General features: G+C 54.3%; 1 protein-coding gene across 2 annotated transcripts; it reads right to left on the reverse strand.

Annotated features, from left to right (window-relative positions):
• Positions 1-351: 351 nt before the first annotated feature.
• On the reverse strand, positions 352-14,531 carry OTOP3 (otopetrin 3). Of its 2 annotated transcripts, none has more exons than XM_032177137.1 (7): positions 14,426-14,531; positions 8,339-8,722; positions 8,111-8,247; positions 7,115-7,173; positions 6,735-6,853; positions 3,003-3,817; positions 352-1,091 (listed from the first exon to the last, which is right to left on the reverse strand). In XM_032177137.1, exons 1-7 carry the CDS (start codon positions 14,529-14,531, stop codon positions 921-923), a joined length of 1,791 nt encoding a protein of 596 aa, XP_032033028.1. In that variant the 3' UTR covers positions 352-920. The 2 variants fall into 2 exon arrangements, with proteins under 2 accessions (XP_032033028.1, XP_032033029.1); XM_032177138.2 differs by having other exon boundaries at positions 8,339-8,755; positions 14,393-14,435.
• Between the last annotated feature and the right edge of the window lie 737 nt (positions 14,532-15,268).

Raw genomic sequence — 15,268 nt, forward strand, 5'->3', positions numbered from 1 at the left:
TGTCCTTTCTCTTCCATTCCTGCCCCACCTGATGGCTCAGGAGATCAGCCAGGCCTGGGACCAGCAGCCAGGGGCCACAGCCTGCATGGTGAGCCAGCTGCAGAATGTCACCGGGGGCTCTGTCCTAGAGAGAGGGTGTGCTGGGGAGGGGTGGGGGTGGAGAGACACGAGCCCGGACTTGTCTCTCCCACCTCTTCCCCTGGATCAGACCAAGGAAGAACTGGGTTAGACCCCTCCTGGCCCAGAAGCATGACTGTCCCAGCCCCACAGCCCTTCTCCAAAGAATCATTCCTTCCCACCATGTCCGGAGGAGCAGTTCTGTCCCTGGGAACAAATGCCATGAGCCTGAATGCAATCGATCAAACAAATAGGGTTTATGCTGCAGGAGAGAGCTGTTGAACCCTGCCTGGCAGCTAATGAATGAGCTCATTAGGAGACAGGTGTGTGGGGAAAGGAGCTGGCCTCCCAGCTCGGAGCTCTGAGGATGTCCAGAGCCACACTTGGACCAGGTGCTCTTCTCGCAGCAGAGCGGGCAGACCCCTGAGGCCTGGCTGGAGAGGGGCGCCCCTCGCCAAGCTCCCCAGACTCGGTCATGTAGGTCTGACTCTCCCAGAGAGTAGCCGGGAGGGGGCCCCTGCCAGTCTCCTGGGGTGCACCCTTGGCTTGCGGATTGTGGTGGGAAGGCAGGGGGCGGGCATGTGCCCAGGCCTGGCCATGGGCATCAGAAGCTCAGTGTCCAGGCCCCTGCCCTTGGCCTCTGGCTCTAGGCAGTGCCCTCCCCTTCAGTGAGGCTCTGGGGAGCAGGAGGCCTTGGGAGCCTCAGGCTGGTCTCCGCACCTCAGAATGAGGCATCTGCTCAGAGTCTCGGCTGCCATCTTCCCCGCCTTGGCACTTGGAGGTTCTGCTGGGGGTGGGGAGCCTCAGGCCCCCAGGTAGACCTCCACCAGGCCTCCCACAGAGTGCATGCGGTAGAAGACCCCCAGAGGCAGGCCGAAGTTGACGATGGCGAACCATATCTGGTAGCCGTAGAAATCCTTTTCTAGCCCGTTCTCAAACTCTGGGTGTATGCCAAATGCAGGCATCATCCACAGCTGGGGGAGAGGATGTGCTGAGTTAGGGGAGGGCTCTCCTGTGTCCCAAGGCACTCAGTTCAGGGGAGGCAGCCCCCAAACCTGCAGCCCCTCCAGTGCCACCCCCACCTCCCACTCAATCTTCTTCTAACCCTTGGGCTTTCAGCATGAGCTCTTCTTTCCCCCAGATCTGTCGCGCCGTAGTGCAGAAGGCCTTAGCCATCCCCAGCCATCTCCGTGAGCTTGCCTGTGGCCAGCCTGAACTTCAGATGGGTCAGGAGACCCCAGGCTGCCGCCACGTGTGGGGAGAAGCAGGAATTCTCAGCACGCCACCTGCTCTGTCAAGCTGGGCACCCCCACCCTGTACCCTGAGCTCGGGCTTCACTACTCGGCTAGCTACTTTTTATTTTTATTATTTATTTTTTTGAGACAGATCTCACTCTGTCACTCAGGCTGGAGTGCAGTGGCAGGATCACAGCTCACTGCAGCCTCAACCTCCCGGGCTCAAGTGATCCTCCCACCTCAGCCTCCCAAGTAGCTGGGACTACAGGCATGCACCATCATGCCTGGCTAATTTTTATTTTTGTTATTACTATTTTTTAAGAGACAGAGTCTCACTCTGTCACCCAGGCTGGAGTGCAGTGGCACGATCTCGGCTCACTGCAACCTCTGCCTCTTGGGTTCGAGCAATTCTCGTGCCTCAGCCTCCTGAGTAGCTGGAATTACAGGTGTGCACCACCATGCCTGGCTAATTTTTGTATTTTTAGTACAGATGGGGTTTACCATGTTGCCCAGGCTGGTCTCCAACTCCTGGCCTCAAGTGATCCACTCACCTCAGCCTCCCAAAGTGCTGGGCTTACAGGCATGAGCCACCATGCCCAGACTAATTTAAATTTTTTTTTTTGTAGAGACAGGGTCTCCCTGTTTTGCCCAGGTTGGTCTTAAACTCCTGGGCTCAAGGGATCCTCCTCCATCAGCCTCCCAAAGTGCTGGGATTACAGGTGTGAGCCACTGTGCCCTGTCATTTCTGCTAGTTATGACCCCCTGCCCCCTTCTACCTTCCTGTCCAAATTCTACCCATTCCTCAAGGCTCAGATCAAACCTTCACGAAGCCTTCCTTGGCTACGCAGGCCCACAGTTCCTTTGCTGAGCTCCTAATGCACTTTAGAGCCAATTTATTCTCTGCCTGGAATGGAGGTTTCATTTCTGGGGTATGTTTTCAGTGCATTGAGTGCTTGGAGTCAAACAACCCTGAGTTGTCCCAGCCCTGCCACTTACAGGCTGTGGGTACTTGGGCAGGTCCAATAACCTAAGCCTTAGTTTCCTCCTCTGTGAAAAGGGACAGCAATAGTGTCTGTTGCATGGAGTTACTGTGATGATTCAATGTAAAGTATAGAGATATTGCATGGAAAGGTGTACCTGGGACTTCCACCAGAAGCTGGGCAACCATTATCAACACCTTCCACTAGGAGTGTCTTAGAAAATCGTACCTGGGACTTCCACCAGAAGCTGGGCAACCATTATCAACACCTTCCACTAGGAGTGTCTTAGAAAATCGTACCTGGGACTTCCACCAGAAGCTGGGCAACCATTATCAACACCTTCCACTAGGAGTGTCTTAGAAAATCAGGCACTTCCTGATCTCTTCCTTTGACTGAATCCAGGGATGATGAATTCAGTGGTGTCTTCCCAACTAGACAGGAAGTTTCTGGAGAGCGGAAGTCTTACATCTTTGTTTGTGAAGAGCGCTTAGCCAAGTGCTTGGCACATTCATTCATGCCAGGCACCCTGTAGGGAACTGGGGGGGACACTCTTAAGCAGCATCAAGCTAGATGAAAAAAGATGTGTCCTTGATCCATCCCTTCCTGAGTGAGGCTTTCTGGGTCTGCCTGGCCACCTCTACCCCCCAGGCCCCTTAGCCCAGCCACTTACTGTGACATTGCAGATGATGAGGAAGAGTGAGATCTCCTTGAGTGCCCGCCGCTTCCAGTTGAGGTGGCTGTAGGAGTGGATGTAGGCCAGTGAGGCCCGCTGCAGGCCCTGGCCCAGCTCTAGCAGGGAGCCTCTGCGGGGAGGTTCAGCTTCCTGCTTTCCTGCCAGGCCCTCGGGAACTGCCTCCCAGAGTGGGCACCGGTGCAGGCCCTCGATGATGAAGAGGTTCTGAGCGATGTGCTGCAGGATGAGCAGCAGCGAGTAGGCCAGGATGAGGCGGTTGAGCAGCTCATGTGGGCGCTTGGCCACAATGGCCACGATGGAGAAATAGGCGATGCCCATCTGGCCCAGTGCAGCACCCATCAGCAGCACCACATCCAGGCTGCGGGTAGGGTTCTTGACTCTGTCCAGCTCTCGCTCCTCCAGCCCGTGTATGGCTGTGCCCGCCAGGCACGCCAGACTCATGGTGGGCAGCACAGCCACGTAGAAGGCATAGTACAGGGTGAAGTAGTGGCAAGCAATGGCAGGGCCACTGGCCTCGATTTGGAAGAGCACAAAGACGCACACACCTGCCAACAGCACCAGCAGGCCCAGCAGTGGCCCGAAGATGGCCCCGTGCAGGTGGAAGGCTGTGGTGCCAGGGTGGGCACCTATGTGGGGTGCCACGCGGCGGCCCACGTTCTTCCACATGACAAACAGCACAGAACAGCAGATGAGGCAGTACTCAGTGCTGAAGGGGTAGAGCATCAGGAAGCCCCTCCGGAAAGCTTCACACGCGGTGGCATTGAGGCACAGACAGGTGTTGGTCTCATTGCCTGGGAGGGGGCAGGGTGGGAGGGACAGACATTCAGGCAGGCCCTGCTCTGAGGAAACTGGCTACACAGATACCTCCCATTCCCTGGAATACACCAGAGCTGAAAAAGACCCAGCCGCTCATTTTACAGATGTGGAAACTGAGGCACAGGCAAAGAAATCACAAATCTCACAGAATGGTCATTCTTTTTCAAAGGAATTGAAGACTTCAGATGCCAAGCTTATGCAAAGCATTAAAAACATGATGCCAGCCAGGCACAGTGGCTCATGCCTGTAATCCCAGCACTTTGAGAAGCCAATCCCAGCACTCAGGAGTTCAAGATCGACTTGGGTAAGATGGTGAGACCTCGTCTCATAAAAAACATGGCCAGGTGCAGTGGCTCACGCCTGTAATCCCAACACTTTGGGAGGCTGAGGCAGGTGGATCACCTGAGGTCAGGAGTTCAAGACTAGCCTGGGCAACATGGTGAAACCCTGTCTCTCCTAAAAATACAAAAATTAGCTGGGTATGGTGGCACGTGCCTGTAATCCCAGCTACTCGGGAGGCTGAGGCAGAAGAATGGCTTGAGCCCGGGAGGCGGAGGTTGCAGTGAGCCAAGATTGTGCCATTGCACTCCAGCCTGGGTGACAGAGCGAAACTCCATCTCAAAAACAAAAAGCAAAAAACAAAAACAAACAAACAAACAAACAAACAAAAATTAGCCAGGTGGCACATGCCTGTAGTCCCAGCTATTTGGGAGGCTGAGGTGGGAGGATCACTTGAGCCTAGGAGGTTGAGGCTGCAGTGAGCTGTGTTCCCACGACTGCATTCCACTCTGGGTGACAGAGTGAGACTGTGTCTCAAATAAACGAAAAACCAAAACCCCCAAAACCCTCACATGATGTCTCTGGTGCCAAATGTCACCTCCACAGATTACTTCCTGGGCTCAAGGGAAAACCCGTGGCTGTGACAGCGGAACCCAGCGATCGGCCTTAGCAGCACTCAGTGTCAGGTCATCAGTCATTAGTACCTTGCCATCGCTGTCCTTCAGAGCACACAGCATCACCTGGAAGAAGCTGGGGCCGAAAATATCTAACCTGAATCTAATCAAGATTTTGTCCATACTTCCCATTCCAAGGAAAAGTAGGGGAGAGGGATGCGAGTTAAACACTGCCAGGAGGAAGCAACCTGACAAGTCTCAAGGTCAGTGGGAAAACACCAATTTAGACTTAACCAAATGCATTGCATGTTTGAACAAACCATCTGTAAAAGACATTTCTGGGGCTAACTGGAGAAAGTGGGATATAGATTGATTTAGAGGACGGAATGAAGTTAAAGGATTTTGTTAACAATTGTATTAGCATTGTGGTCATGTGGGGGAATACATCTCTTTTTAAAGAGATGCACACTGGGTCCGGCATGGTGGCTCATGCCTATAATCCCAGCACTTCGGGAGGCTGAGGAGGGAGGATCACTTGAACCCAGTAGTTTGAGACGAGTCTGGGCTCAGAAATTTTTTTGTGAGACTCCATCTCTACAAAAATTTTAAAAATCAGCTGGGTGTGCTGGCATGTGCCTGTAGTCCCAGCTACTCAGGAGGCTGAGGTGGGAGGATCGCTTGAGCCCAGAAGTTTGAAACCGTAGTGAGCTATGATTGCACTACTGCACTCCAGCCTGGGTGACAGAGCGAGACCCTGTCTCAAAAAGAAAAAAAAAGAAAGAAAAAAGAAAAAAAGATGCATACTGAAATATTTTGAGATATAATGTCATGATTTCTGTAATTTAAGTACTTCAGCAAAAATTAAAAAAATATAAATATGGCCAAATGTTAATAATTATTATGCCTAGGTGATGGGTATGTCTTGTTCTTCTACTCATTTGTAATGCTTGAATCTTATTTTATTTTATTTTATGACAGTTTCACTCTTGTCACACAGGCTGGAGTGCAATGGCGCGATCTCAGCTCACTGCAACCTCTGCTTCCCGGGTTCAAGTGATTCTCATGCCTCAGCCTCCCGAGTAGCTGGGATTACAGGCACCCACAACCATGCCTGGGTAATTTTTGTATTTTTAGTAGAGACGGGGTTTCGCCATGTTCGCTAGGCTGGTTTCAAACTCCTGACCTCAGGTGATCTGCCTGCCTCGGCCTCCCAGAGTGCTGGGATTATAGGCGTGAGCCACTGTGCCCAGCCTTGAATTATTTTATAATATCAAAATCCATGATGTCACTTGGCAAAAATTCTCTCTTTGCACAGCTTTTCTGAGAAACGCAAGCAGAGTATATAGAATGCTCACAGTACACAGGAGTGTCGTGACTGATGCAGCGGGTATGTGAATGTGTGGATGTGCTGGGAGGGCTGGGCTGCAGGGTGTGATGGTGATGCCACCTGGGGTGGGGTGGGGCATGTACATACAGGTGTGGCTCAATCCCACAGAGCAGTGTTCCCATGTAGGGTATGGGATGCAGCCTCTAGGATAGGAGGTGAGGCATGTGGGACAATCTTGGGAGTTTTTTTCTGCCCAGAAATCTTCCGTCCTACCTGATTGATAAGGCCAGGCACCTAAAATTGTACTAGGAAGATATTCCTTTCAGCCCTGGAGGCTGTTGAGTTGCTTGCAAGTAAAATGCAAATAGCATGGGTGGGGTGCATACCTGAAGGACTTAGTGGCTAGCTGGGCCAGGATCAGTGGCTGGCTTGCTGATGGCTGGCTGGACACCTGGAGTTGGGTGCAGGGCGTCAGCACCTGATGGGGTGGCATGAGGACCACTGGCAAACTTCAGTTTTCTGTTGATTCCTAATCTAGCCTCTAGAGTTTGCTCCCAACTCTATAGACCTACTGAGCCTCATCTGTTTCAGAGAGTGTAGCGTGTGCGTGTGTGTGTGTGTGTGTGTGTGTGTGTGTTTCAGGGCAAGGAAGACCTGGTCTCCTTTCCATACCTGTGGATTTTTCCATGAGGACGCCAAGCTCAGCTTCGATCTCTCGGTGCATGGAGTCATTGGTAACGGCCAGAACCCACAGCAGCAGGTTTGTGGCCAGGGTCAGCATCAGGCCACACCTGGGGGAAGTGCCACACTCTTCTCACACACCCTGGCCGGCTCCCCAGGCACCAAACTCTCACCATCCGCTGTTGGTGGGGCAACCACTCACTCCCAACCACTCACTCCCTAGTGTCACGCTGGCACTAGGACACAAGAGGCAGCCCTGGGGCCACCTAGGACACATCCCAGACTAACCTATAGCCCCAGGGCCACCCTGACCGGGGAAGTGGTGGGGAGGACAGAGAGGCCAGAGGGTTTGGGAGGGAGAGAAGTCTTACCTAGTGAAGTTGGTCTGGACCTGAACACAGTCTTTGCAGTGTTTCCAGAGCACCCAGGTCTGAAAGAGACAGGGCCTTGAGCCCAGGGGCTGGTGGAGGTGGTGGGACCGCCGTGTGAGTTCCTGGGGCGCATGTGTGTATTTACAGTGAAAGACACAGGGAGAAAGACTGGGTCGGAATCTTGGCTCTACTGCTTCTTGCTGTGTGGTATTGAGTCAGTGGCAAACCATCTCTGAGCCTTAGTTGCCTCAGCTGAGAAAAGGGACCAAAAAGCCCACCCTTTGGGGAAATGCCTTCTCGTTGGGGGAAATAAGACAGTGGGAACGAAGCACGCAACACAATGCCTGGTGACAAGAGAAACCTAAGAGGAAGTTGGAGATTGTATTCTTTTCTTTTTTTTTTTTTTTCGGAGTCTCACTCTGTCGCCCAGGCTGGAGTGCAGTGGCGCGATCTCGGCTCACTGCAAGCTCCGCCTCCTGGGTTCACACCATTCTCCTGCCTCAGCCTCCTGAGTAGCTGGGACTACAGGCGTGCGCCACCACACCCGGCTAATTTTTGTATTTTTAGTACAGACAGGGTTTCACCATGTTGACCAGGCTGGTCTCAAACTCCTGATGTCAGGTGATCTGCCTGCCTCGGCCTCCCAAAGTGCTGGGATTACAGGCGTGAGCCACTGCACCCTGCCGAGATTGTATTCTTAAGAGAAGGTTTGTGCATGTAGGGAGTGTATATCCAGGGATCTGCCTACATACGCATAGGCAGCTGGACTTCTAATTGTCTACATTTGGTGACACGGTGTGTGTGTTGATGCAGGAACCCTTGGGTATGTGTGGACGTGGACGCTTGTGTGAGGGGCGTGGTGTGTGTGCAAAGACCCTGGGACATTAGGTATTTGCCTGTGTGGCTATTCCTAGGTATAGGGAGTGGGAGGTGTGTGCACGGCGTGGGTAGATAGGGTATGTCCTCGGTGGTGTGGGGACGGGAGAAGCCTGTCACCTGGACGCCGATGAAGACCATCTCGATGACAGGGAAGACAAGGTCCAGCTGTGACTTGCAGCGGATGTGGCTCACATCGTAGCCCACTCGGAAGATGTTGAGGCAGAAGGTGCAGCTGCCAAAGAGCACTAGGGAACCTGGCCGGAAGTGCGGGCGGGCGTTGGCACCTGCCCGGAACCGGCTCTCCCTCCCCACCCCTGCCCAGCCCCCCAGCACCTTGACACTCACCCCGCACCCAGAGGGGCCCCGCGTGGGGATCTTGGTAGAGCACGGCGTGTGGTCGGCGGGTGGTGCTTGCCACATAGTAGAGAAGCCAGAGCAGGGAGAGGACCTTCAGCGTGGCCAGCAGGATCCACACGTCACCCAGAGTGACGGCCACCTTGTTGAAGATCATGCTGCAGATGAAGGCCCCACCCAGGAACACCACATTCAGGGCCAGGAGCCCCGAGAAGAGTTGCCCGGCCTTCTGGGCCTGTCGGTCCCGCCGCAGCAGCAGGGAGAAATGCCTCACCAGCCAGGACTTCTGCCGGGGCCGGGTGGCGGCCGCTGTCTCCTCGGCCCCCACATCCACTTGGTTCTCCTTCTCTGGGGCTGCTTCAGTCTCCTGTGCTTCTGGAGAAGGCATGGGTGTAGACTCCGCAGGGGCTGGAGATGGAGAAAGGGTCCTGGGTTAACTGCCAGGCTGTCCTGGGTTCAAGTCCACCCTGCCCCTAACCTCTGTGTGACCCAGGGTCAGCTATGTGGCCTCTCTGATTGGGACATTGGAACTAATAGCAGCTGCCCCATCTACCTTACGGGACCTGAGGAGGTTCAAACAGACCAGGAGACCCTACGGAAACCTCCTGTGCTGCACATAAACACGGGGAATTAGTTTGACTGGTGTGAGGATCACGTCCTCCCTCTCAACCCCACTTCCCGACTTGTGCCTCATCCTAAAGTCAGCATCTGCCTAGTGCCTGGTCAGTTTCCAGGGCTGTGACTTTTTGCCATGAAAAGGCGGCGGTGTCTTTCCGCCTTCTGGTAGGACTTTCACTTCTGACACCAGGGAGGGCAAGTTGGTGGCCTCTCTTATTCTGACCCTGATTGGTTGGGAAATGATTGCCTAAAATGTTTTGTAGAGAAGCATCCTGAGGCTGTGTCTGGGCTTGGTAGGGAAGAATGGTGTGATCTGAAACAATACTGTATTATGGGAACTTACAAGTACCTATATGGTTACTTTTAAAAGGTCTAGACCAGCAGTCCCCTCGCCAACTTTTTTGGCACCAGGGACCAGTTTCGTGGAAGACAATTTTTCCATGGATGGAGGGTGGAGGGATGGTTTCGGGATGAAACTGTTCCGCTTCAGATCATTGGGTATTAGATCTTGGGGTTCCTAGATCCCTTGCATGTGCAGTTCATGATAGGGTTTGTGCTCCTGTGAGAATCTATTGCCACTGCTGATCTGATAGGAGGTGGAGCTCAGGCTGTCATGCTCCCTCCTGCTATGCGGCCTGGTTCCTAACAGGCCATGGGCCGGTACTGGTCCGCAGCCTGGGGACTGGGGACTGCTGGTCTAGATTATATCCATCAATTTCACAATAGGCATTTTCTGGGATGAGAGTACTGGGATTGGGAGTAGCAGACTTTTTAGCTTTACTGTTCTAGTTTTTTTAAAAAATTAGCACAGTACTTATGTAATTAAAAGTAATTTTAGGCTGAGCATGGTGGCTGATGCCTGTAGTTTCAGCACTTTGGGAGGCTCAGGTGGGAGGACTACTTGAGCCCAGGCATTCAAGACCAGCCTGGCCAACATAGGAAGACACCGTCTCTACAAAAAATATATATGTGTGTGTGTGTGTGTGTGTGTGTGTGTGTGTGTAATATATGTATTAGCCAGGTATGATGGTTTATGCCTATAGTCCTGACTATTCAGGAGGCCGCGGCAGGAGGATGGCTTGAAACCCAGAAATCAAGGTTACAGTGAACTATGATTGGGCCACTGCACTCCAAGCTGAGTGACAGAGCAAGACCCTGCATTTAAACATAAATAAATAAATAAAATAATTTTAAAGTACATTAAAGGTTTAGGGGAAAGTTTCTGGGGTTGATTTACAATGTCTGCTGAGAGCTGGGACAGGCCCGGATCAGCACCGCTGCCGTGCCCTTGACTTTGAAGGAACTCACTTCCATTTCTGTGCCCCTCCCCCTATTCCCGGAAGTCCCACGAGTGCCTGGCATAACGTAGGAAGCACGATCTTTACCCTCCTCTTTTCCTGAATGTCTCCTGCCATTTCCTCACCTCTCCCAAGCATTCACACAGGCCAACCACTTCGTCACCACTTGCTTAGATCAGATTTTGGGCCATCCAATGCCTGCAGCTCTGAGTCCAGCATACTCTCCCCACTGGACACTCCTTCGTCCTGGTGGGACTGAAGTGCTGTTGAGGGTGGGGATGGTTCCGCTGCTTCTGGGTGCTCTCCTGGTGGGGAGGCTGAGCTGACCCAGAAGGCTCCCTAGAGACGCCCTGTTCTTCCCAGGCTCTTCCTTGGTCCTGTCACTGCCCTCGTACTCTGGGCTCAGGGTTCTAGGTGCTCACTGCTCCTATTCTCTTGCTTCCCAATGTCACAATCTCAGAGTGACATCTCCATCTCCACACCTCCTAGCAGAGAACTGGGTGTCGTTTTTGCCTCTCCCCTCATCCCTTACATTCTCGTAGGCCCCAAGCTTGTTCATTCCAGCTCACAAGTTGCTCTTAGATTTTTATTTATTTATTTTTAGAGCTAGGGTCTCGCTCTGTCACCCAGCCTGGAGTGCGGTGGCACCATCATAGCTCACTGCAACCTTGAACTCCTGGGCTCAAGTGATCCTCCCAATTCAGCTTCATGAGTAGTTGGGACTACAGACATGTGCCACTACCCTTGGCTAATTTTAATTTTTTTTTGCAGAGACAGGGTTGCATTATGTTGCCTAAGCTGGTGTTGAACTCCTCGCCTCGAGTGATCCTCCTGTCTCAGGTTCCCAAAGTGCTGGGATTACGGGTGTGAGCCACCATGCCTGGCCCGGAGTTTTCTCTTTTTTTTTTTTTTTTTTTTGAGACGGAGTCTTGCTCTGTCGCCCAGGCTGGAGTGCAGTGGCGCAATCTCGGCTCACTGCAAGCTCCGCCTCCCAGGTTCACGCCATTCTCCTGCCTCAGCCTCTCCGAGTAGCTGGGACTACAGGCACCCGCCACCACGCCCGGCTAATTTTTTGTATTTTTAGTAGAGACGGGGTTTCACCGTGGTCTCGATCTCCTGACCTCGTGATCCGCCCGCCTCGGCCTCCCAAAGTGCTGGGATTACAAGCGTGAGCCACCGCGCCCGGCCAAGTTTTCTTGACTTCAACCACTACCTAGTGTGGGCTCCCTTCCTCGCTCTCTTGGACTGGTCTCCTCGCCCAGAGTGCCTCTCCCCTACTGAAAGTCCTGCAAAGGCAACTAATTGCCCTCAGTATAAAGTCCAAACTACTGACACAGCCTGCATGGCCTCTCAAAATGAGAGGTGTATGATTAGCATGGGCCTGGACAAGGTTCCAGGTTCTCTATCCAAGGCAGGGTCGCTGCTGCTGCTTCCTGGTCTGGCTCCAACTTACCCCTCTAGCATTGTCTGCAGACCCTACTGCCCTCTCCTTGGGCTACACCATCTTGCCACACTTCCTGGAATGCCCCAGTCTTTGCCCACCCCCTATCCTTTGCCTTTAATCCCTACCCCTTTTGCCCCTTAGGGAATTCTAGCTTGTCCTTCAGGACTCGGCAGAGACCCCCCCTCCTCTCTGTGGCCTTCCCTCGTCAGCACTCCCACCTCACCCCACGCTGACCACCCATCATCCTCTGCTTCCATTAGCTGCGTTTTGCTCTGTCTCTCCCTTGAGACCCCGGGCTTCAGGAGCTCCAGATGTGCCCTCTGTGCAGCACCAGAAGATCCTCACCATATCTGGCTTGAAAATGCAACCTCTCCGAGCTCCCATTCTCCCCTTGTCATATTCTCCCATTCTCCACCTGCTCCGTATTTATACCTTTTGCTGTTCTCTTCTGGGGCAGATGGAGCACTAAAACTTGAGCCTCTTTTCAAGATTCTATAAATGATTTTCTGTCCTTTTCCGGTCCACTCTGTCATCCTTGCCCAAGTTCTGTCTCCTCCCTCTCCCACTTCCCCTGCCGTACTCAAGGCACGTGCCTCCCACACCCACCCAGGCCCAGGTAGAGAGCTCTGCATTTCTCCCATGGTCTCGTGCCTCCTGCCATCCCTTCTGAACACTGCTCTTCTTTCTGCCCCCCCTGCCTCCCGCCACTTGCTCATCCTCCCCACCCACCTGGAAGGCCTTCCTCTCTGCCTAAGCCTTCTGGTGCTACTTTGCTGGGGCCACTCCCCTCTATTGAGAGTAGGTGTGCCCTGTTTGGTGTGCTGTGGGTGTGGCTGGCTCCCATTAAGGCCTGGAACTCCTCCAGGACAGAGACCAGGTCCTGCTTAACTTGGACCCCCCAAACCTAGTGCAGATGTGACATTCACCCAGTGTTTGCCCACTGACTCTGGCATCTTTTGGGGAATTTTCAGCACCAGAGACCCTTCCCATTGAACTGTTTCCAGGCTGGCTGGGGAGGAGACTCCAGATGGTCTCTATCTTTCTCTCCTAAGCTCCCCCACCCTAGTTGAGCAAGGCTGGGGCTCACCGGGATGCCTCCCTGCTCCATATCTCCCAACTCTAACTGCTCTACTTCACCTTCCTCAAAACCCGCACCCTCTCCTCCAGCCCCCAAGCAGGGTAGATTAATGATCAAGAGCTCAGATTCCAGCAGTTATTACCTCTGTCATCTTAGACTACTGAGACTACTACAGAGAGCTACTTAGACTCTGTGCCTCAGTGTTGTCATCTGCAAAACGGATACACAACTATGGAATAGTAGCTGGTGCGAAGTAGATGCTCAATAAAGACTTCCGGAACGAGGCTGGCTGCAGTGGCTCACGCCTGTAATTCCAGCACTTTGGGAGGCTGAGGTGAGCGGATCCCTGGAGCCCAGGAGTTGGAGACCAGCCTGGGGAACATGGCAAAACCCTGTCTCTACAAAAAATACCAAACAATTAGCCAGGTGTAATGGCATGCACCTGTAGTCCCAGCTACTCGGGAGGCTGATGTGGAAGGATTGCTTCAGCCTGGGAGGCTGAGGCTGCAGTGAGCTGTGGTCGCGACACTGAACTCCAGCCTGAGGGACAGAGTTAGACCCTGTCTCAAAAAAAAAAAAAAAAAAAAAAAAAAAGGGGGATTAATGCCGAATAGGGGCTTTGTCAGAACGACATGATTTAATACATGCAAGAAGCACGGGTAGAGAGTAATTCCGGTAATGCCTGGCACCTGGAAAGCTCAGTGTTGGCTATCTCTGCATTTCCTTCCCATTCTTTTAAGGTCCTGGAGAGCTGGGAAGGGTCAGGACTACTGGTGAATTTCAAGAGTGGATTTTATTCAGACTGGAGGCCTGGAGGGGACACTGGGGGACAAGGTTCCAGGTTCTCTCCCTCTGGGGTCTTTGCCCTGACAATCTCCCCCGTCTCCCACCCTGGAGTCCAACCCTCCAAAGGCCGCTGGAGTGAGCCCTCAAAGGAGCGAATTTGGTCCCGGGCTGGGCAGGGAGCAGGACTGTGCATTTTGGGGTCTCGGGCAGAAGGCCAGGGCAAGGGCACCTGGAACTGACAAGCAGGACTCCGCCGCCCCCTGGCACGCCCCTGGGCGCGACGCCAGTCCAAGGGAGGGCCGGGACGCCGGACTGGTTTGTGGGTCTCGGTTGGAGTGGTGATGAAAGCCGCGGAGCCGTCGGGCCCGGCGCCTGGCCCAGGAACGCAGGGCCGGCTCCGAGGAGGCTGCTGAGTGCAGGCGACCTCGGGATTTCCTTCAGAGCCATTTTAGGGACTGCGGGGCCGGGGGCAGCCGCTTCCTGCGTGCCCCAGACCGGGCGTCCAGACAGCCCCAACCAACCCCACACCCCGGGCCTCCGCGCCCACTTTCTGCTGTGTGGACCCGGCTGGGAGGAGCCGCGCCCTGAGGCCCTCTGTGCCCCCGGGGTCCACGGAAACGAGTAGCCGCGAGGAGCCCGGGTTGGGGGGCGGGTGGAGGGGCCGGCCTCGGATCAAAGGGAGTTGACCTCTCCACAGTCACCCCGCTTTCCCGTTCCAATCCCTGCAGCCCCTACTCGTGAACCCCTCTTTTGGGGGCGTAGTATGTGCCAGTGTCTGGGGTGCGCAAGCTGGGAAAGTTCCGTCGGCGCTCCTGGCTTACCTGAGGCCTGGAGAGGCATCGCCGCGGGCTAACCACCGACTGCGGGCGCTGAGCGGATCGGCCGTCCAGGTGAGACCGATGCCCGCGACGCCCTACCCCAGCGGGACTGCGCAGCCGCCGCTCGGGCTCCGCGGCCCATCGATTTTTCTGTTGACTTTGGAAATCTCATTAATCCCTCGTTAATTACCCTGCCGGGGGCTCGGACCCAGAGGGTGCAGCCAATTGCGAGGCAGCTGGACAGGCGGGCGGGGCTGAGGGCTGTGCAGGCGCGGGCCTGCAGGGTCTCCAACTCGCAGCCCGCCCTCGGGTGGGGTGGAGAGGGGTGCAGTGTTCTTAGGCCCGCAGTAAAGAACTTGCGGGATTCAGGCCTCGTTTTCCTTTGGTGATCAAGCTGGGAATGGACGCCCTCCCTCCAGGCCTGGAGTCGCTTTTTCCTGTACCCCACCTAGCCCCAGGCCTGGAGGCCGCCTCGCAGGACCCTGTGTTTCCCTTAAGTCAAACCTGAACTTGGTGGGGAGAGTTGGAGCACAGCCCCATTCTGACAGGGGAGGAGGCCTCCTCAGCTCCACCTGCAGCCTCTGAGAACTACTCACCTCCTGCTGACAGGGTCCAGGCACACTTTCTTCAAAGTCCCCTGAGCTGCAGGTGCTGCTGTTCCCATGATCTCCCCCAAATGCCATCCGCTCCATGGGTCCCGCCCAGCCCTCCCTCTCCCAGCCCTTCCCCTCCCTCTGCCTCTGCATGCTCACCACCCCCTTTCACTCTTCTTCTAACTGTGGAGCCTCCTTCCCATCTCTCTGCTGTCTTCCCTCCTAAGCCTCTCTATACCCTTTGTAGAGTAGAAACCCTAGGGCTTAGGGGAAGCTCCTAGGGGAC

Source organism: Hylobates moloch, unplaced genomic scaffold, assembly GCF_009828535.3.
Source record: "Hylobates moloch isolate HMO894 unplaced genomic scaffold, HMol_V3 SCAFFOLD_15, whole genome shotgun sequence".
Classification (NCBI taxonomy): Eukaryota; Metazoa; Chordata; class Mammalia; order Primates; family Hylobatidae; genus Hylobates; species Hylobates moloch.

Coding starts and splice junctions, on each gene's coding strand:
- OTOP3 (XM_032177137.1), bottom strand. CDS start 14,531: ATGGGCCGCGGAGCCCGAGCGGCGGCTGCGCAGTCCCGCTGGGGTAGG. Junction 8,248..8,338: donor GGGGCCCCTCTGGGTGCGGG/GTGAGTGTCAAG, acceptor ACTTCCGGCCAG/GTTCCCTAGTGCTCTTTGGC. Junction 6,854..7,114: donor GTCCAGACCAACTTCACTAG/GTAAGACTTCTC, acceptor CACTTCCCCCAG/GTGTGGCCTGATGCTGACCC.